The following is a 23,703-nucleotide window of genomic DNA, read 5'->3' as shown; positions in this document are numbered from 1 at the left end:
TCCGCTTACAGCTACCAAATCCATTTTAGAGTAGTTACATCCTGTGCCGTTTTGTATAGCTATCCACTTATTTGAAGCTATTCCCCTTGAGGTAGAAAAGAGGCAAAAGACAAGGCATTGTTAGCATGTGGAATTTCCAAAATGTGCAGTCTCAAGTGTTTCTAATTTGCACTGACCACCAGTACTGTGTTTCTACATTTATACAGTGACTGGGATTTAAATAGCACATGAGACTAGACAGACAAGGCTTAGAGTTTAGCAACATTTTTAAATCTGACACTGCATTGCTTGAGAAGGTATTCAAATGCCCATCTAATATCTGTATATTATGCCTTCATAACTTGGTTTCTATCCTTGTGATTACACCACATAATAGAACATTGTCCTCTGTTATAGTGAATCTAAATCTAGAATACAGTACAGAAGGGCTTGAGTGTTAGGTTTGTATTACTTTCTGTTTATCTATTGAAAGATTGGTCCCCATTTCTGCTCATATAGACATAACAGGAGGTGAAAGGAAAAATCGTAAAAGCGAGGGCAAATATCCATCTATAAAAGTTGTCACAGGAACAGCAAAAAAGTAAAAGAATCACACAGTATAAAGGAAAGGCTACGTCAGTTGTCAATGGAACAGGTGTCGCCATTAAGCATTTCTCAGTGGTCACCTAGAAAAAAGAAACCACTAAACTTGGATTCAGATAGCAATAAAATAATTAACAGGAAATGAATAGGACTGCAGGTAACCGGATAAATTATTTATCTACTTCCAATCATCTGAAACTTGCTTAATTATTATTATTATTATACAGAATTTATATAGCGCTGACAGTTTACGCGCCGCTTTACAACTTGAGGTTAGACAGTACAAATACAAAATACACTTTAATACAGTGGGAATCAGAGAGCCCTGCTCATTAGAACTTACATCTAAGAGGGAGGGTAAAGAGATACAAGAGGTAATAACTGTGGGAGATAGGCTGATAGAGAAAATAAATGTACAGTTTTTAGGTGGGGCCACATAGGCTTCTCTGAAGAGATGAGTTTTCAGGGCTCGTCTGAAGGTACTGTGTTTATTGCCGTATAACACTCACTTTTTTCACCCTGAAAATCGGGTGCAAATAGTGTGTGCGTGTTATACACCGATACTGCAGTTTAAGCTGCCTAGGAGGGAACGGGGAGGGGACAGGATGAGAGCTGTCAGATAACATACAGCGACCTCTCTAATAGGAAGTCCCGTCTCCTGGGCCAGCATTGGACCTGTATGTAATCTGTATGTATGGACCTGTATGTAATCTGACAGCACTCGTCCTGCCCCATCCCTGTCCCCTCCGGGGCAGCAGTAATCTAAGGTGAGGCTGCAGATGGGCACTGATCAGGCTCCATTTATGGCAAAGGTGAGACTTCATATGGGCATTGAACAAGCTGCATTGATTGGCAATTGTGAGGCTGTACATGGGCATTGATCAGGCTACATTGATGGGAAATTGTGAGGCTGCAGATGGTCATTGTTCAAGCTGCATTGATGGGCAATTATGAGGCTGCAGAGGGCATTGATCAGGCTACAGATGGGCAATGGTGAGGCTGCATCGATGGCACTGACCCTTATTTTGTTTCAAAGTTGTTCATTTAAAATGTAAGTTTTTTCTTCCTGAAGCATCCCTCCTAAAATGAAGGTGCGTGTTATACGCCAATAAATACGGTAGACAAAGTAGGAGATAATCAGACAGATTGGGGTAGAGCATTCCAGAGGATGGAAGAGGCTTGGTAGAATCCATGGCAATGCTAATTATTAGAATTGCAGTATTATTATTGTTATCCAGGAGTTTTTGGGTAAGCCAATGCTGAATCCTCGAAACCACTATATGAGCTGTGTACAGAAATTCATGCAGGGCAATAGGTTTATTCTTATTGAGAGATATAAAAACTCTCCTTGGCAATTCAAAGATTACTTAAATCCTTAGGATTTAGACTGAGCATCCAGTATCTTCATAGAGGAACCTAACAACCTGCTGCCAAAATCTTTGGTGAAATTTATATAACAAGTTGTGACCAGATGAATCACATATCCTAGTCAGATTCAATGAAGATAAATATATATTGTGTGTGTGTATATATATATATATATATATATATATATATATATATATTGTGGCAGCAGGCAGGTAAAATCACCTGGTTGTATCCAGGATGGTAAATATGTGTGTCCTAGATTCAGGCTTTATGCAGACTTTTACAATTAGAGGGGAAGAGTTAATGAGCCCAGCTGTAGTAAGTGGGCTCATTAAGGCCTCTACAAAAAACCCCAGCATGCATAGGGAGATGCTCCATCCTGGAACCAGTTTTGTGTTGTATAGACTGGGGAGTGTGTCACCTGTACTGTGCGGTGAGTTAACGCCTGTGTGGCAAAACCTTTACAACAAAGGCAGGGACTGGTACAGCACAAGGCTGCACCCAGTTGTTAGACAGGGAGTCTACGTGTGTAGTTAGAGGTCAAGCTGACCAGGATTTATTTTCTTGTTTTATTTTGTTTGGCTGTTATATGTATCACTGCATGTAGCCTAAATAAACCGGATCTTTTGTTTTTTTTGCACCTACACCGCTGTCTGCTGTGCCTGACTTTGTGTTGTGAACCCATCCAGGGGGTCACACACACCCGCTACCGAGCTAACCCCCTCACAGTTGGTGGAGAATTTTGGCAGTTTTTTTTTTTTTTTTTGTTAAGGCCAGCATGGAGGAGATACTGAGACAGCTGGCTCTAGCAAATGCAAACCAGCAGCAAACAAATGCAGGTTTACAAAAGAGCCTTGCAGCTCAACAACAGAGCCTTGCCGCCCAGCAGCAGGCAAATGCAAATCAGCAGCAGACAAATGCAACTTTGCAGCAGAGTTTGGAAGCTCAGCAACAAGCCCAGCAGCGATCTGAAGCCCGTTTCATAGACCTGTTGCAGAAGCAAGAGCAGAATTTTCAACAGCAAATAGAGACATTGATACAGCAACGTCCGCAGACCAATGAAGCAAGTGGGTACAATAATACCGCATCCTTTGGTGTGAGCCGTTTACTGACAAAAATGACTGGAGAGGATGATCCGGAGGTGTTTTTGACCACATTTGAAAGGACTGCTGAAAGGGAAAAGTGGCCTAAGGAGCAATGGGCTGGACTGGTGGCCCCTCTGTTAACTGGGGAATCACAGAAAGCTTATTATGACCTAGAGCCTGGTAACATTGATAAAAGCTGAATTAGTTACTACAGAGGTCTCTGGGAAGAACAGGGTGGCTGTTATTTGTGTGCATGGGGACACCCGAGAGTATCCTGTAACTTCAGTGTTTTTTGAGACCCCCAAAGGTAACCTCTCTCATCAGGTGGGGTTAGTGTCTCACTTACCACATGATGCTATTGTGGGAAGGGATTTTCCAAAATTCTGGGAACTCTGGGATTGTCCTGAGGCCCCCATTGGTGCCCCTATAAACCAGGAAGATGACCAGAATTCCTCTGGGAGTGGTGAGGACTCTCCTGAATTTCCCTTGTCGGTATTGGCGGGGGAAACTCGAGAAACTGGGGAGGAGCCAACATCCTCAGATGAAAACATGCCGTCTGTGGAGTTTTCGGATCTTGAGGTTCACAGGGAAAATTTTGCCACAGAACAGTTAAAAGACCCCACCCTAATAAAGGCACGGGAAAATGTGGTGAAAATAGATGGCGAGTTAGTGAACCCAGATAAGACTTGCCCTTATCCTTACTTCACTATGGAAAAGGACCTGCTATATCGAGTGGCTCAAAGGGCAGAAGAAACCATTGAGCAACTTGTAGTGCCCAAACCTTACAGGAAGTTGGTGTTAGAATTGGCTCATGGATACATTCTGGGAGGTCATCTGGGGACAGAGAAAACCAGAGAGAGGGTATTGCAGAGATTCTATTGGCCTGGGGTCATGAAGGAAATAGAAAAGTATTGTTCCTCCTGCCCTGTGTGTCAGAAGTCGGCACCTATGCCACATTTCCGTAACCCACTGGTACCTCTTCCTATCATTGATGTCCCCTTTGAAAGGATCGCAATGGATTTGGTAGGTCCGATAATGAAGTCTGCTAGGGGGCATCAGTACATTTTGGTTATATTGGACTATGCCACCCGTTATCCGGAAGCAATTCCTCTCCGAAATACCTCGGCCAAAACCATAGCCAAAGAGCTATCCCTTGTTTTTAGCCGCGTGGGTATTTGTAAGGAACTGCTTACGGACCAAGGTACACCCTTTATGTCCCGGGTTATGAAAGAATTATGCAAGTTGTACAAAGTGAAGCAATTGCGTACATCTGTGTATCACCCCCAAACAGATGGGTTGGTTGAAAGATTCAACAAAACCCTAAAACAAATGTTAAAGAAGGTGGTGGATAGAGATGGAAAGAATTGGGATTGTCTAATACCCTATCTGATGTTTGCCATTAGGGAGGTACCCCAATCCTCTACGGGTTTCTCACCCTTCGAGTTGCTCTATGGGAGACACCCAAGAGGGCTGCTGGATATCGCCAAGGAAACTTGGGAAAATGAGAGTTCTCCTCACAGGAGTGTGATTGAGCATGTCGCCCTGATGCAAGATAGAATTGCACAGGTAATGCCAATTGTAAAGGAACATTTAACCCAAGCGCAGTTAGCACAGCAGAGAGTGTACAACCGTGGGGCCAAGACCCGTACTTTTTCCCCGGGGGATAGGGTCTTGGTACTAGTCCCTACGGTTGAAAGCAAATTTCTGGCCAAATGGCAAGGTCCATATGAAGTAATTGAAAAAATTAGTGAGGTGAACTACAGGGTTAGACAGCCAGGAAGGCGAAAGCCGGAGCAGATCTATCACGTCAATCTGCTGAAAGCCTGGAGGGATAGGGAATCCCTAGTCGCAGAGACTTTGTCACAAGTACCGCCTGATTGCTTAGTTCCTGAGGTTGGAATAGCAGACACCTTATCGAAACCCCAACAACAGGAGGTTAAAGAGTTTGTACTTCGTAACAAAGAGATTTTCTCTGAGCTTCCGGGACAAACATCTGGCGTAGAGCATGACATTATCACCCCGCCAGGAGAAAGGGTAAAACTAAAACCTTATAGAATACCAGAGGCCCGACGGGAGGCAATACGTGGGGAGGTTCAAAGGATGCTGGAATTGGATGTGATAGAGGAGTCCCAGAGTGACTGGTCCAGTCCTATCGTACTAGTGCCCAAACCTGATGGGAGCTGGCGGTTTTGTAATGATTTTAGACAATTAAATAAAGTTACAAAATTTGACACCTACCCCATGCCACGTATAGATGAGTTGATTGACCGGCTGGGAACAGCCCGATATATGACAACTCTTGATCTCACCAAAGGGTATTGGCAAATTCCCCTGGCCGAGTCGGCCAAGGAGAAAACTGCGTTTGTAACCCCAGATGGGGCATTCCAATATAAGAGAATGCCGTTTGGGTTACAGAATGCACCGGCAACATTCCAGCGGAAAATGGATAAGATTCTGAGGCCCCATCAGAAATATGCTGCAGCTTACCTGGATGATGTGATTATCCATAGCACAGACTGGGTCTCACATTTGCCAGAAGTACAAGCAGTCCTAGACTCTATCCGGGAAGCTGGGTTTACGGCCAATCCAAAGAAGTGTACCATTGGACAGGAGGAGGCCAAATATCTTGGGTACACTATTGGGAGGGGGGTGATAAAACCCCAAGTCAATAAAGTCGAGGCCATACAGAGTTGGCCACGTCCCAACAGCAAGAAACAGGTACGAGCCTTTCTGGGAATCGCTGGCTATTATCGACGATTCATTCCCCATTTTGCTTCTCAGGCTGTGCCCCTCACCAACCTGACAAAAGGGAAAGAGTCGGTTATGGTTAAATGGTCCCCAGAGGCTGAGGAAGCATTTCAGTCCTTAAAAACAGCCTTATGTAGCCAGCCAGTGTTGTACTCACCAGACTTCTCTAAGGACTTTGTTGTACAAACTGATGCATCAGACGTTGGGTTAGGAGCAGTTTTATCCCAGGTCTGGAACGGGGAAGAGCACCCAGTCATTTACCTCAGCAGGAAGTTAAAGTCCCATGAGGTAAATTACTCCACGATTGAGAAGGAATGTTTAGCAGTGAAGTGGGCTCTAGATTCCCTTCGGTACTATCTGCTAGGTAGGCACTTTGACCTGGTGACTGATCACGCTCCTTTAAAGTGGATGGCTCAGAACAAGGAGACCAATAGAAGGGTAAATAGGTGGTTCCTAGCCCTACAGGAATTTAACTTTACAGTTAAGCATCGCCCTGGTGTTAAAATGGGGAATGTGGATGCTTTGTCTCGGATACATGCGTGTCTGACTGCTGGTGTTACAACCCCAAGGTTGAAACAAGAGGGGGGGGTATGTGGCAGCAGGCAGGTAAAATCACCTGGTTGTATCCAGGATGGTAAATATGTGTGTCCTAGATTCAGGCTTTATGCAGACTTTTACAATTAGAGGGGAAGAGTTAATGAGCCCAGCTGTAGTAAGTGGGCTCATTAAGGCCTCTACAAAAAACCCCAGCATGCATAGGGAGATGCTCCATCCTGGAACCAGTTTTGTGTTGTATAGACTGGGGAGTGTGTCACCTGTACTGTGCGGTGAGTTAACGCCTGTGTGGCAAAACATTTACAACAAAGGCAGGGACTGGTACAGCACAAGGCTGCACCCAGTTGTTAGACAGGGAGTCTACGTGTGTAGTTAGAGGTCAAGCTGACCAGGATTTATTTTCTTGTTTTATTTTGTTTGGCTGTTATATGTATCACTGCATGTAGCCTAAATAAACCGGATCTTTTGTTTTTTTTGCACCTACACCGCTGTCTGCTGTGCCTGACTTTGTGTTGTGAACCCATCCAGGGGGTCACACACACCCGCTACCGAGCTAACCCCCTCACAATATATATATATATATATATATATATATATATTGTAAACCTTGGGGATAGTAGCTCTAAGCCCCTGTACACACGGTCGGACATTCTGCCAACCAAATCCGTTGGATTTTGTCCGACAGATTTTGTCCAATGGATTGTGTCCGAAACTGTTGCATACACGCGGTCGGACCAAGTTGTCGGAAAATTCAGAATGTGATGATGTTATTTTGTTACGACGGGACTACGTTCAGGCTAGAAGCCAATAGCTTTGGTGTAGGAATTTGATCTGAGCATGCGTGGTACTTTGTCCGATCGGAATTCTCTACACATGATCGGAGTATGTCCGATCGGACCAGTTTGTCGGAAAATATTTCCAGCAAGTTGGAAAATTGGGTCAGACGGATATTCCGATGGAATCAATCCGATGCATACCACACACATTCCGATGGATTCTCCGACCGTGTGTACAAGGGCTAAGACTTAGCCCTTGTACACACGGTCGGACATTCCAACGGAAAATGTCCGATCGGACCGTGTTGTCGGATAATCCGACCATGTATGGGCTTCATCTGACTTTTTCCGTCGAATGTCCAACCAACAAAGTTTGAGAGCTGGATATAAAAATTTTCCGACAACATGATCCGATCTGACTTTTTCCGATCGTTTGTAGAGAATTCCGATCGGACAAAGTGCCACGCATGCTCAGATCAATTTCCTAGACCAAAGCTATTGGCTACTAGCCTGAACGTAGTCCTGTCGTAACTAAATAACATCATCACGTTCCGAGCGATCAGATTTTCTGACAACTTTGTCCGACCGTGTGTATGCAACACCAGTTTCGGACAAAATCCGACGGATTTTGTTGCCAGAATGTCCGACCGTGTGTACAAGGGCTAAGACTAGAATAGACTAAGTGCATAAACCATTCAAACGTGAAACAAAAGGCTTTTATTTAAAAGCAAATCAAAAATAAGGCTTCCTTCAGCACACAGGTCAAAAATATAAAACAAAGTCCACTTATCTTCAGCATAAAACAGTCTGTTTATCTTCAGCACAAAGCAAAATTAAAGAAAAAGCACATACGGTTTTGTAGCCGAGTCTTCAGCCCAGAGTTTAAAGTCCTTGCTGAATCTTTAGCAACTCCCAAACGGGTACACAGCTCATCTAGACAGGTGTAAGCACCTACTCCTCCTCACCACAACCTCTTCACTACTTTCTGTCTTTTATAAGCTGTTTTCCTGGAGGCCTTTAACCCCCTGTGTGCTGAATCTCTGTGGTGAGGGAGGAAGGCTCTTTCCCACCCGAATATCAAATTCCGGGCCCCAAATAACCCTCTATTAATATAGAAAGAACTGCTAGTCAGTCCTCTGCTGATTTACTACTTCCGGAATTCCTCACCCCTTCTGTGTGACCCCCTGAAGTCTACCGCGACTCCCTTAAAGGGACCACAACCCAAATACTGGTGCTATACAGCCCCCGTCCAGGACCCAACCTTGGCATCCTGTACAATATATATATATTTCACCTAGCTATGCTTGCTACAAACCTCCAGCTGCTACAATGTTCTGCAAAGACTCAATTGCTTTGAGGTCTGGCTTTTTTTAACTATAGGTATGGGGAAAGGCAAAAAAGGGTATTTTAGAATTTTTGCTCTATATTTTTGGTGCCATTTTAAAAATGTTGGCACTATTGTACAACTTTACCCAAAGCCTGGTAAGGTTAGGTTTTAAAAGTAGGTTGGTCATTCAAGAATACATAAAAGTATTCCAATGAAAAAAGAAACAACCATAAATGGCAATACCCCAGTACATATGGGCCAAATTATCAGTGGATCAATAAATTCAGAGTCAAAAAATGTAAAGTCTTTTTTACATGAGATTTTCTTTTACCAAATAATTCAGATGTAGGATAAGTATTTACAATGTTTATGGCAAAGAAATATTTTGTAAGTTGTTAGTCAATGCATAATTTTATATTTATATAGCACATGAATGCATGTTGGGATACCGGCCAACTATAGTTACACTAAGGGGCATATTTATAAAGCAGTGAATATAACAGTCAGTAAACATTCACTGATGGAGAATAAGTCACTGCATCTTAAAACACATTGCCCACATCCCATAAGTTACATAAAATGGGACTGATGTGTGAACTAGCTTGCTGCAAATGTCAGAATAGCAGAGGAGATTTCAAACATCTCCTTTGGCGCTGACTGAAATTACACCGCTACTGGCTGTCTTAACCACCTTTAACAGAGTGTTTCAAACTATAGTTCCTCTTGACCCAAAGCACTGCCCTCTTGGTATTCTAAGTGATTGTGTGCCTGAGGAGTTGACTAGAGTGGCGATTTCTTGCTCCCTCTTTCAGGCCCACAAAACACTTTTAATGTTTTGGAAGCCTCATGATCACAAAGGGTGACTCATATGGGCAATGCTCTTATTTTTGAATGATATGTGTATCAACAGAGGTTGCCTGGGTAAATTTTAAAGGCTATGGGCCCCCTAGCTCGATACTCCGGGTTTGAGCCATATAGAATTGGTTGAAACAAGGCTTCCGCAATGTTAGTACATGATCGGATGTAATTTATTTAGAGACTTACTAATGAACTATTTGTCATGTATTTGTTTCCTGAGTAGAATGTGTATCATTGACAAACTTTCATTTGAATGACTGTTGGTGAACATTGAATTCTTGTATGGACACCAGATTGGCAATGTTCTTTTTGGTTCAATAAAACCCTTTGATTAAAAAAAAAAACACATTGCCCAGGAAGAGTCACCTGCAGTAAATATTTGGTGAATGTCACATTGCCTGCTTTATACACTATATATATGCCCCATACTTTACAGGAGCAATGTACTTGTAAGCGTTGTCATTTGATGATGTCTAACCTTTACAATCTTTGTTTTCCAAACAGGAACACGTAAGATGGAATATAAGGGAAATAGCTGGCATGAGACCTGCTTTGTGTGTTCCCGCTGTCAGCAACCAATAGGAACGAAAAGCTTTATCCCTAAGGAGAACCAGAACTTTTGTGTGCCATGCTATGAAAAGCAGTTTGCAATGCACTGCATCCAGTGCAAAAAAGTAAGTGACAACCAAGCCATCTGTAATGCCCCACCCATACACACGATCATAAATTCCGTCAAAAAAACTTGGATGGTTTTTCTGACGGAATTCCGCTCAAGATTGGCTTGTATACACACCGTCAGACAAAAGTTATCTGTCAAGAACGCGGTGACGTACAACACTACGATGAGCCGAGAAAATGAAGTTCAATGCTTCCGAGCATGCATCAAATTGATTCCAAGCATGCGTGGAATTTTGCGTCTCGGAATTTGCACAGACAATCGGAATTTCCAATCTGAACTTTTTCCGACCGAAAAATAGAGAACCTGCTCTCAATCTTTTGCTAGTTGGAATTCTGCCAACAAAAGTCCGATGGAGCATACACATGGTCAGATTTTCTGACCAAAGGCTCACATCTGACTTTTGCTGGCAGAATTTCTGATCATATGTATGGGGCTTTAAAGATTCCAAACAATATTGCGTGCTTTAAAAATATGAAAAGCACTTTGCTGACATCCACCTCCTTTGCTTTGGCCTTTGGAACTTATTGAGCAATACACTGAAGATAAGAATTATGCACAATAATGAAGAAAACATTTTTTCTGTAACTGATACCATACAAAAGTGCAGTCTGCACATTGTTCAAACCTTTTCTTATTAATTATAGTTTAAGGAAAGGCAAAATATTTGTCAAAGTTATGCAAGAATAGCTTCAAACTTTTCAGCAGATAGGAACTTTTTGTAGAAAAATGTGACGGCTAGAAATCCCTACTTTGTTTATTCTGATTACAATGTGGAGTCAAGTCTGTAGTAGCCTAAAGCTGAACTCAATATAAACAGCTAAATACACAGATGATAATATAAGGGAGCCATTTTACCTACCAAAAGATTTGTATTTTTGTCAAGCCAGTCCCATGATTTTCATGGTTGATCACTGCCCTTGCGGGATCTTGTGATCAGGTTGGTTACCACTGGCTATCAATGCTGTGGGGTTAAACAACACTGCCTCTTACTACTAAAGTGTGGGTATGGGGTGGGGGGTAGGGGAATAACACTGCCACTATACCTCTTAATAGTCTTGAATTTTGCAGAGCTGTCCCGCATTTTGAAGAAAATTTCAGGGTCCCATAGACCCCGAGATGACCCTGCTGTGCCCTGCTTATTTTCTGCTGGACTGCAGGCACAGGGAATGAGCTCAGCCTCTCAACTAGTAGTAAATTAATAGATGAGTTCATGTTGGCGAGCAGAATTAGAGAAGTAGAGTGCAGCTACCCATTTACAAGAACCAGCGGAGGGAATCTACTTTGCAAACTCTGCCACCAACGTGACATCATCTATCCATTCCTTAATTTTATCAATACTAGCAAAGAGGAGGAGCTCACTCATCATGCCTGCAATGCAGCAGCAGGAATCTTGTCTCATAAACTCTGCTTAAATGATGTCACTATGTAGGCAGAGCACTGGCTATGTCTACTAAATCTTGGCTGCTTTTTGGGGAAGGAGCAATGCCAGGTTAGTGAAGGGGCAGCGTCAGGTTAGGGAAGGGGTAGTGCCAGGTTAGGTAGGGGAAAGAAGTAGAAGTACTAGCCTGTATTTAAAGCAGAACATCCAGAGCTTTTTTTTTCAGAGGGAATGTGGGGGAAGGCAGTTCCGACACCTCCAGCACTGATGTATGTAATGCCAAGGGCTGCTTGAGGGTCTATTGATGTAGTCCGCTTATGTATCTGTTGCCACTGTTGAGGATTTATTGTTGCTCTGGGGTCAACTATTGCTGGGAGGGATCTTTTGTTACTCTGGGGGTATTTTGTTGCAGGGGTGTCTATTGTTGCTGCGGGATCGATCGTTGCTGGAGGGGATCTATTGATGCTAAGGAGATCTATTATTGCTGGCTGCAGGGCATATATTTGACTGTTTTTCTTGCTATTATTATCTAATTCCATATAAATGACTTAGCACCACAAAATTACACTTGGCAGTGTATTCTGTAAAATAGATAAAAGGTACTGAGGGGTGTGGGTAGGGGGTGGAATCAAGGAACGGTATGGGGAGGTAGGTAAGGTGTGGAGAAGGGGAGTACCTGCACCTATTTCCTGAGAAAAAAAGCCCAGAGAACATCCACAGAAAAAATTATGAGGAAAGTGTAACCTGTGAAATATTTTCCAATTATTGGCCTGTTTTTGTATTATTGCCGAATTGTCCTTCCTTCCTGCCAGTTGACTTTCCATGAAACAGTGTAAGTGGGGCCCTTTTCGGAGACACTGTCCTGCATGGGCAAGATGATAAAAATCTCTTTAAACATAAAGCTGAGCGCAATAGATACACTTTTGATACCACATTTATGTGTACAACTCTTTACATCATATTTAAAAGAAGGACAGATGGTTTATGTCCAAAAGAAGAACTGTTCCAAAAGAGGGACATCTGGGAACTTTGATCTATGCAAAATTCTTTTGACTCTTAAACTTCAATAAATTATGCTTGCAAAAATAAAATGAATAAATGGATAAAGTAATGAACTGTTTGGTGAAAATGATTGTTTCTCTTAAAGGTCATCACCACTGGAGGTGTCACCTACCGAGATCAGCCCTGGCATAAAGAATGCTTTCTTTGCACAGGATGCAAGAAACCTCTGTCGGGACAACGATTTACTTCTAGAGATGAATTTGCCTATTGTCTGAACTGCTTCTGCAACTTGTATGCCAAGAAATGTGCTGCTTGTACTACCCCCATAAGTGGTATTTACTTTCTAAATATGTATTTTTTTTTCTGTTATTCACAGTTATGTATTGCTTAAAGTATACACTGCATTTCAAATTCTTTAGCTTTATTTTCTTTCATTAAGAATATAAAACAAAATACTCAGATTGAAGTAAAACTAAGATTTGGATAGAGTGATGATGGGTTAGAAACACTGGATTTTTTTTTGCTGTTCTTTATCATTGTGACTCCTTTGGGTGATTCACTCTCTTATTGTCCTAATCACCAGTATCACAAAGTAAGTAAGGGTAAATCTGAAATGTTGTTTTACCTTTCTAGTTTACACTTACTTCAAAAGAAGGCTTCGGAAACGCTTTTTTTAAGCTCTCTGAACGCCAGTCAAAGCTCCTGTCACTAAATAAAATAGTTAGCTTACAGTCCTGTTTACACCTTGCTTTTGCTTGGTGTTTTGATGAAGCTTTGATGAGGCTTCATTGAGGCTTCAATGAGCCTTTGGTGGGGCTTTGGTAGAGCTTCGATGAGCTTCGGTGCGGCTTCAAGCGAGCTTTGCTATAGACTTCTATGGAGACTTTGAAGATCATTTGAAGCACCACTAAAGCTACATGGGGTATAATTTTTGCAGAAAAGCTGAAGCAAAGAAAAAACAAGGTGTAAACAGGACTGTAAGATAACCATTTTATTTAGTGACAAGAGCTTTGGCGTTCAGAGAGCTTTAACAAAGTATGTCCAAAGCCTTGTTTTAAAGCAAGTGTAAACTAGCCGTTAATGTGTGTTGAAGCCGAAGCAAGTGTAAATAAATGAGCTCTTTTTTATTGACCATGGCATTTTTTCTGGATTAGCAGTAAAACTATATACATTTTGATTTAAAGCAGTATTAGACCCAAAACCAAAAATGCAAATAATTGCAGTTTACCAATCCTTATATGTGGTGGCTGCATGGGTTTTCTTTTTTTTTACTTTTTGTTCCCCCTTAATTCGCCTGGTGATCCTGCCAGTAACATGCTTCCTGTCTTGGGGTGTCTGCATTCTGGATGGAGGAGTAAAGCAGTTACCTTTGGATGGCAGGATTGTCAGTCTGGGAAGAGGGCAGTGTTAAAGCAGAAGTAAACTCCAGTGCACAAATCATTTGCAACTATAAGGCCGCTAATTTATACTTTTTAAAACACATTGCAAACTGATTTATCCACCTACCATGCCCATTGCTTCTTTTCCAGTGTAGTTTAGTTTCTATTTATCCCAGCTAAAGCCTGCTCCATTTTAGCTCCTGTCTGCTTCCTGCCCTCAGAATACTTCCACCCTTCCTCTGTGTCTCGCGCATGTGCAGTGGACCTGCTCACTCCGTTGATGCTGTACACCAATGTTACACCCCCTCTGATATAACAATTCACATGGGGTGTATCAGGAAAATCTCAATGGATCTGTAATCTCGCGAGATTACCTGCTGATGATTCAGGCACAGCACAAGAGGAATAGACTGACAGCCCACGAAGCATGCTGTAAATAGGCAAAAATGCGCATGCGCTGGTGATACCATTGAAGCAAACATCAGCGATTTCTTCTAAAGAGCACAAATTGGAGCAATATGAAAGATATTATGTAAATTACTCTAGGCTGCTTTACATGGGGAAAACTATTGAATTAGAGTTTACTTCCAATTTAAGCTTGGTATATAGTAGATTTTCAAATGAAAATTCTCATTCAATGGCTTGACGATTGTTTGAAATTCTGTTTGCTTTTAACATTCGATTTTAGAATGAATGTACTTTCCCGAACCAAAACCAGCGGGGCAAAACACAGACTAGAAAATGTCAGGGACAGGGACATAATATAAGAGGCTGCTATAGATCAGGTCATTACAGACCCTTTACAAATTGGTGCTCCAAAAGCCCCTTAAAATTTGCCACATATTATATCCATTCATTAGATACCTTACAAAAGGACAGCGGAAAAAAAAACAAATACACAAAAAGAGAATAGAGAGCAAAAAAGGGTCATAAAGTGTAATTAAAATAGAACAAAGCATTTAAAATCCAGGTTAAAGCATATTCTCATTCACTGTCCCTTATTAAGCACCTAGGCAAGCAATACAGCAGGGGCGTGCGGTGAGGTCAGTGGCTGGTGAGGCACTGGTTAGTATCAGAGCCAGGTACACACAGGTTACATACGCCGCGATCGTTAGAGCAAGAGCAATAATTCTAGAACTAGACCTCCTCTATAACTCTAAACATGTAACCTGTAAACATTATTGAAGCGTCACTTATGGAAATTTATAAGTACTGAAGTTTGACGCCATTCCACAAGTGTGCGCAATTTTAAAGTGTGACATGTTAGGTATCTATTTACTCAGCATAACATCATCTTTCACATTATACAAAAAAAAATAATGCTAGCGTTAGTGTTTTATTTTTTATTCATGAAAAATGTGTTTAAAAAATGACTGTGCAAATACCGTGTGACATAAAAAGTTGCAACAACCACCATTTTATTCCCCAGGAGTCTGCTAAAACAGTATATATAATGTTTGGGGGTTCTGAGTAATTTTCTAGCAACAAAGAAAAAAATATGCTTTTTACATGTGAGAGAAGTGTCAGAATTTGCCTGGATGGCAAGGGGTTAATTACCATAAGTAAGTAATATACAAATAATTATTATATATTGTTTTTAAGGTAATTTACTATATTTTCTAAATCTGTACTCAAGTAGGGGGCTTAACGGACAAATTACTGAAGTTTGGAGTTATAACTTTTAACCAATAATTTCACAGTAAATAGATAAATAATAAATAATTATGTTATAACACATGGCATATAAATATATGATTTAACTTGAATATAACAGTACCTTTTCAGCAGAATCAGTTTCTCCCTCTTAACTGTGTGAGAAAAACATGGGATTGTGGGTAAATCTTATACCCATAAACACATATTTTTTTCCTTGTAGTTAGGAGGGCTGGGCTGGAAGGGAGCATTTGTCTTTTAGACACATGCCCCTTCTATGACATTGCGGTCAGAGGCGTGCTTCCACTGAAGCATTTTTATTGGACAGCTGGGACCAATGGTACTTTACCATGGTACTTTACCATTGGTCCAAGACTCCAAGCTGCCCATTGAGCTCAGTGTGTCTGACAAGAAGTGAGGAGAGGCACTGTGAGCTCAACCTCTCAGTCTGCTGCAAACAGAGTGTGTCAGCTTGTATTTAAAGTGGCTGCTCTGTATTTAGACAAAGCCCAGTATCTCCGGAACCATAGGTCTTGGGAGCCCCAAATTTTTTAACAGTGGTGGGGTAGGACTTAGGCTACATACCTCCCAAACACACCACAGGTTGCCAAACTATGACCCTCAAATCTCTATTATTTTATTTATTTATTTATTTTTTCAATGTTCATGGTAGGTGAGGCCCTGCCTCACCTGCCTCCCCTGACTGCATGTCCCTGCAATACAGTCACTACAGGCTACTGGGCCCATGGGTCACACAGTAAGTAACAAGGGGATACATGTTTCCTTTAGGCCGCAGGCTATACACCAGGGCCCTAGTGGGACACAGACATTAATAAAAACCTGTCAAGGGTTATAACCTTAAATGAAAAATGTTTTGCCCAGAGTTGACCATTAAAATAGGCATAAAAGTATATGTCTTAAAGTTATCCTAAAGGCTGAAGGTGTTTTACTTTCATTGCATTCTATGATGAAGGTAAACAACCTTCAGTGTGCAGCTTCCCCCTCAGCCTCCCCTAATACTTATCTGATCCCCATCTCGATCCAGCGATGTGCACGAGAGCCTTGGCTCTCTGGGGTTTTGCCCTCCTCATTGGCTGAGATGCAGCAGCATGAGCCATTGGCTCCCACTACAGTCAATCACAACCAGTGAGGAGGGAGCAGGGGCAAGGGTGGGGTTGAGCCACACTCTCTTTGTTTTATGGACATTTTTTATAAATTTTTTGCCTAAATAAACACTTAATTTTGTGTTTTCTGTTATGTTTTCATCTTTCAGGGCTTGGAGGAACAAAATACATATCCTTTGAGGAGCGTCAGTGGCACAGCGATTGTTTTAACTGTAAGAAGTGTGCCATCTCCTTGGTGGGCCGTGGCTTTCTTACAGAAAGAGATGACATTCTGTGTCCTGAATGTGGAAAAGATATATAATAATCATATGATGGATCAAAAGCAGCACGTTAACATACACACTTTTCCTAAGACATATATTTGACATATTTGTCCTTTTTCCATAATAAAAAAAAAAAAAAGTTTATGACACTTTAGTCGTTAAAATATATACACTGATCTGAATAGATTGTATATAGTAGTTGATTTTCATGAATATCCTTCAAGATTACTGAATGTAACACAATCTAGATTCATATTTTATAGCAATTATATTTTCTTATAATATACATGCATGATACATGGCGTATGTACAATGCCTTATGCTTTTATTTGTCCTTTGTTACAATTATATACTTTTCCCTTGAGAAGGTAACAGAAAGTCAGCTCTTGGAACTAACTTGTGTATACCACCTTCTGTGCAACCAACTGATTTAGAAATGTACCAGAATTAAGATAATTCTACCTAAAAGAGTTCTTGATAAAAAAAAAAATAATAATTGTTGCAGCTAAAATTGGCATATATAATTTTATTGAATGTAGTAGGGGGGTTCTTGACCTACTGTGAATCAATAAACAGTGACATTATTATCACCATTATTTGAATGTTATACAAAGACACACTATTGCACATCACATCAGTGAGCCATTATGGAGGTTCTACTAGACAAGATACACTATATTGTCAAAAGTATTGGGACACCTGGCTTTACACACACATGAACTTTAATGGAATCCCAGTCTTAGTCTATAGGGTTCAATATTGAGTTGGCCCACCCTTTACAGCTATAACAGCTTCAACTCTTCTGGGAAGGCTGTCCACAATGTTTAGGAGTGTGTCTATGGGAATGTTTGACCATTATTCTAAAAGTGCATTTGTAATGTGGACGAGAAGGCCTGGTTCGCAGTCTCTGCTCTAATTCATCCCAAAGGTGTTGAGACTGCAAGCCAGGCCTTCTCGCCCACATCAGTGCCTGACCTCACAAATGCACTTCTGGAAGAATGGTCAAACAATCCCATAAACACACTCCTAAACCTTCCCAGAAAAGTTGAAGCTGCAAAGGGTGGGCCAACTCAATATTGAACCCTACAGACTAAGACTGGGATGCCATTAAAGTTAATGTGCATGTAAGGCAGGCGTCCCAATACTTTTTACAATACAGTGTATCTGACCCCCCCCCCATCACTGTACTACTTGACCTCAAAGCAAATTAAAATGAACAGCTATCGCTATACCCTTGACTCATATGAACTGTGAGGCTAGATCCACACCACGTGCGATTCATTCAGTGTACTAAATGCACGTGAGATGATGTGCATTGACATGCAATTTGTTGATGTAGATTATTTTTTTGTATCACAGCTGGAACCAAAATACTTACATTTTGCTTTCAATGTGTGTGGCAGGACGCTGCGATGAGTTGTAACACTTTTAATTCAAGTACATTTTCCAATTGTACCCAGCACACACCAATGCAGAGCCTTTATATGAACTTGGTCTATAAAAAAAAAAATAGTACTCAGCTTTGTCATTGTGTTGGGTCTAGTTTGAGCAGTGCAGCCCAATGCATGTAATGTGAATGGGCCCTGCAACATGCAGTAGCAACAAATGTACAAAGCCAGACATAAAACCAGGTCTAGCATACATGTAACTGGACCGTTAAACAAGTAGCACAGAGGTACATTAAAGAGGGTATTTAACCACTTCCGGACCGCCTGCCGTCAATATACATCGGTCCTTTGACGTTAAATACTGTTGTTATGGCAGCAGATAGCGGGCGGGCAGTCCACTTCACCGCAAGATCACTTTTATCAGCGGTGGGAGAGGTGCCCCCATCGAGTTCTGGTCATCTCAGCCGCTTACCGGATCTGGTAGCGGTGGAGACGTTCCCATCCTTTCCCCTGCTTGGCAATGATGACCCCCACTCAACTTAATGCGATTGGTTGACAGTGGCGGCATCAAATGTCACTTCCGCCCAACGGCCTTAAAAGGGACAAAAAAAAAAAGAAAAAGAGATTAAAAAAAAAATGTATTGCTTTTAAGTGTAAATGTGTGAAATTTCTAAACAACTAGGGATATTTTGACGCCATTCACCGAGCGGGCACAATTTTGAAGCATGACATATTGGGTATCAGTTTACTTGGCATAACATCATCTTTCACAATATAGAAAAAAAATGGGCTAACTTAACTGTATTCTTATTTTTTAATTTAAAAAAGTATATTTTTCCCAAAAAAATCTCTAGGGTGTCTGAAAAAAATATATGTTTGGGGTTCTATGTAATTTTCTAGCAACAAAAAAAAAACAGATTTTAACTTGTAAACAACAGATGTCAAAAATAGGCCTGGTCCTTAAGTGGTTAAAAAACAGAGATAAAAAATATAAATGATAAAAAAATGTGATTTTTTTTTTTTATAATGCATACTGATTCTTATCCAACAAAATGTAAAACTTCACCAAGTTACTGAAATCATTGGGAAGAAGTGTAGAACTTGTGTGGATGTGTGAAATATCTAAACTAATATTGTTAGGTATGGTGCAACATTTTTCACGTAGAAACCGTTTTTTACACTTATGACAAGTGACATGTATGTAGTATTGTAGTAAAGAGTTTATCTAAACTTACTGAATAAAAAGAACCTAAGTCTAATGTAGTACTAAATTTTACATTAAAGATGTTTTATTGCATGATTATAGTTGGCATGAATTGCAACATGGTAAAATAACACACCGTCAGTATTATATCTTTTGAAATTACATTGCACTACATTTATTTCTGTAAAAATAAAAAAATAAAAATATTTTTTAAAACGTTGTCTAAATTTGAATATTTTCACCTTTTACAACCATATGTGGAATATAAACTCAGTTTTAACTATGTTATAAAGGTAAAGAATTGTTCATAGTGATGAGTATGAGGCAGATACCAGACAAAACACAGTCTTGTTCAGAGAAGATCCTCCTTCATTTTCTGAAGACTAAAATGATTATGCAGCCAACCAAGTATAGATTAGAACTGTAAAAAATACAAAACACAAATTTTGTTACTGGATTTGGAAAGTTGTATGCTTTATATACAAACATTTCAACAGTTAACCTGGCTGGTTCTGCAGAGATTTTAAATAATCTACAGCGAGTCTTGTGACTCCTCTCTAGAGCATTTGCAATCCTCCTTCCTCCAATGCTTTGTTGCCAAACAAACAAAAAAAATTTTTTTTTCTAGGTTCTCACATATGTGGGTTGGGGGTTTCATGTAATTAGCATTACTCGCAGGCCATAGCACCATGTAGTAAAAAAAAAGGGTTGGGGACATTTCCCGCTTGTTCCCAGCAGGTACAGCACCCTATTTAAATAAATGGGCTGCTGTGCTGATGCAAAGACGAGCTGCACAACCCACACAGGTATGAACCTCAGGACCGTCTTTAATATTGATTGGGTCCTGGGCAAAAATGTTCTTAGGGCCCCCTCCCCCCATGCAATTTCGCTCTCCACCTTCTCTGAGACATAAAATAAATTGCAGCTAGACTTAAAATCAGATTACTGTATCAGATCAGGCAGCGCTTGCGATTGGTTGTCAGAGGTTACAGAATATCATTACTGCTTACTGACTGGTTGCTAGAGGTTACAGCACTCCTTAAGGCTCACTGATTAGTTGCTAGAGGTTACAGCACATGATTTCTGATTGTTGATTAGCTGCTAGAGATTACTGTACAGTAATACTGCTCACTGGTTGCTGTAGATTACAGCACATCATCTCCTCACTGCAGGGGGGCATAATATACATATGAATGCTGCCTTATTTACATATCAATGCCGTTGGCCTCAGCTATTTACATATGCATGTCACTGCTATTTATATATGAATGCCGGTTATTTACATGTAAACACAGGGTCTGCAGGTGAGTCATCTGTACACAACAATAGGTCAGAGCTGGGCAGCATTAGTAGCAGCACTTCACACTGAGATATCAGGACACAGCACTGGACTAAAACCTCAAGGGAGAAGGGAATGTAAACTTGGATAGTTGGCAAGTATGAGGCAGCTGCTTTGGGCCCCACAACAATGACAGGGCCCAGGGCAGCTGCCCCTTTTGCCCTGCCTTAAAGACGGCCCTGATGAACCTAGCCTTATACTTTGTTACTTTTTATCCTGCTGTTTTAGGTATAATTATTTATGTTCGTGTGCAATATATGTCACTGACTTAAAATACACAAAGTAATCTTTGTGACAATTAGTCTACCTTGACTACTTGAAGGAAAACTCCATATTTGGAGTATATATAGTATGTAATTCTTACACAAGAGTTCTCATAATATGCTGCATATTAGTCTACATCCAGGCTCTCTTACATCACGGGAACAATACTCTGTGTAAGAACAGAGAATTTGAAGTCAACTTAATAGCATCCCCTGCAACAGAGGTGTAGTGCTACCCCTGCTAGTAATTTGAGCCTATTTCCCCCAACTCACAACATACAAAGCCAGGCACACAGCATTTTTGGCATTCTTCCTTATTCACTCTAGGGGTTTATTTTTGTGTTTTTATTGGAGAACAATGAACTTCGATAGAGTTAGGGAGAATGGGATACCTCGGAATTGTAAAACTTGAACTTGAACAATTTGAGGACCACTCAATTTCTGGCTGAAACTTGCACAAACCTGGCTGCACTTACACAAGTCCTGGCTGTATTCCACAACTGCTTGGCTGTACTGCAAAACTTCTGGCTGCACTCCCCCAGCAAAATCCCATAGAATCTCCAGCTGCCTGTGACCTGTACTTCACTCACAGTCCCAAATACCTCACTGTCAGTCTTACAATGGGGTCTGGTACTCACTCAGCCACCAGCAACATCAATTGACTCCTCCCGATATCTTTCCAGGCTCTTCCTAGTGATTGAGATGTAGAGGCACACTGCCTCTGGACAACTTGGGTTCTCTCCTACAGTTTCCTCCCAGTTCTATCCTGTAATCTCTCTCCTGACCCTCTGGATTCTTGGGTTGCTTTAATAGGCCTGGCTGGGGCCTCTGTTGCTTCAGGCTGGCTTCCTTCCTTGGCTTCTGCCCTGGAGGGCAAGGCCCCTCAAGAGGGGTCTGCTCCTGCAGGCTCGCACTGACACTGCCCCACACCCACACCCACATACCGCAAGCTACCCTTTCTGCACAGGTGGTGGCATATTTATGGACCCACCTTCTGGGCACACACCTTCCCAGGGGTTAGCTGGCATTCTATAAATTTTCAGGCTGCAGACTCTGCCCTCCCACCCACTATGTTCTAAAAATCTCTAGAAAACAGGGGGAAGTAGCAGAACAGCAGCCTGTGAAACCCTGAGCAGTCCCAATGAATCATCACCTGCTCCACTGATTACAGTGAAACCAAAACTAAATTTGGCCTAGCAGCCTACTCTAACTACAGAGACTATATACTTGTTTTTATTACAGACCAGGTTTGTATAAAGAAGGCAGACCCCATTAGGTTCCGCCGATCCAACAGGTGTAGTGGCCGTGAACTCTGAGTGACTAGTTTCCCATCAGGTCTGCCTTGCCTGTGATTGACAACTATTAGACTGAGAAGTGGCTATGGAGTCTGCACACTGCCATCTGCTGTCAATCACAGGTAAAGTGGCTCCAACAATGCTGAAAGATATATCCAGATTTTAGAGCAGCATATCCAGCCATCCAGACAACAACTTTCATGGAAGGCCTTGAATATTTCTAAACCGCATACTGCATCTATGATAACAGCATGACTTCATAATAGAAGAGTCCAGGTTTCTAATTGGCCTGCCTGCAGTCCAGAGCTTTCACCAATTGAAAATAAATATGACTAAAGAAGACCCAGAAGTGTTGAGCGGTTAGAATAGTATATCAGGCAAAAATGGGACATTCCTCTCCCAAAACTCCAGCAACTAGTCTCCCCAGTCCCCAGACATTTACAGAGTGTTAGTAAAAGAACAGTGGATGATACACCATGGCAAACATGGCCCTGGCCCACTTTCTTTGAGAAGTGTGTCTGCCCCTAATTTCAAAATTTCCTTATTTTTTTCCCTAATATAGTATGTTTTGTCAGTTCAAACATTCAATATATATTCTACTGTAAATAAAATATGGGTTTATGTGATTTGAAAATCATTGCATTCTATTATTATGTAGATTTTTGCGCAGCAACCCAACTTTTGTTTTGGAATTGGGGTTGTAATAAAGAAAGGGGCCTGTACCAGAGACCCATATGAAATAACAGATGCAGATTTTTGGCTTGTTGTCTCACCTTTCCACCCTCATTTTAAGTCCCCACCCTTTGCTGCTTCCTTTATCTACACTCACTTGCAGCAAAGAATGACTGGTGAGGAGCCAGCCACATAATCCATAGTAGGGTTGTACAGGAAAATGGTTCTGGGCTGGCTCTGGGACTCTTTCCAATACATCTTTTATATTTGGATCATGTGATATGTGCTCCAGATTAGTGTTTCTCAAACTTTTTTCCGGTCAACGCACCCTTTAAAATTAAAAACAATCTCAAGGCACCCTTTAAGATTATGGACAGTCTCAAGGCATCCCATTCTAAAATATAACAAAACTATTCTAATAGTTTTACATAACGCGGCAACAGCCACACATAGGGCACCCAATATTAGAGGTGATTTATTCTTCCAAAGCAAATACACTTTTCGCACACTGGTACTGACTAGTATTCCAATGTTTCTCTTCCTTCTCAATTTCTCTCCATTATTCACTTACTAATGTGACCCCAGTGCAGAGGGAGAGAGGCAGAACAGCTGAAAGCTAATTTCACCCTCTCTCCCTCCTGTTTTCTTTCAACTGCTGCAGGGAGAGGCATGTAGAGCTTTGTTCGTATAATAGCCCCCCTGTCCCGCTGCACCGATCCCCCTCCTTGTCCTACCTACATTGAAATCCCTCCTGTGTGCCTGGCC

At 41.3% G+C, this 23,703-nt stretch overlaps 1 protein-coding gene across 3 annotated transcripts in view; it reads left to right on the top strand.

Annotated features, from left to right (window-relative positions):
* Nucleotides 1–19,589, top strand: part of FHL2 (four and a half LIM domains 2) — a 136,769-nt gene extending 117,180 nt beyond the window's left edge. For all 3 annotated transcript variants that reach the window (XM_077482683.1, XM_077482684.1, XM_077482682.1), the window contains exons 4-6: nucleotides 9,804–9,973; nucleotides 12,504–12,690; nucleotides 16,664–19,589. In XM_077482683.1, the coding sequence (XP_077338809.1) occupies nucleotides 9,804–9,973; nucleotides 12,504–12,690; nucleotides 16,664–16,815 (509 nt within the window). In that variant the 3' untranslated portion in view covers nucleotides 16,816–19,589. The remainder of the gene's footprint in view (nucleotides 1–9,803; nucleotides 9,974–12,503; nucleotides 12,691–16,663) is intronic.
* The last annotated feature ends 4,114 nt before the right edge of the window (nucleotides 19,590–23,703 follow it).

Source organism: Lithobates pipiens, unplaced genomic scaffold (assembly GCF_037356315.1).
Source record: "Lithobates pipiens isolate NorthernLeopardFrog02 unplaced genomic scaffold, aLitPip1_a1.2 Scaffold_16, whole genome shotgun sequence".
NCBI lineage: Eukaryota > Metazoa > Chordata > Amphibia > Anura > Ranidae > Lithobates > Lithobates pipiens.
This window is presented reverse-complemented; position numbering and strand designations above follow the sequence as displayed.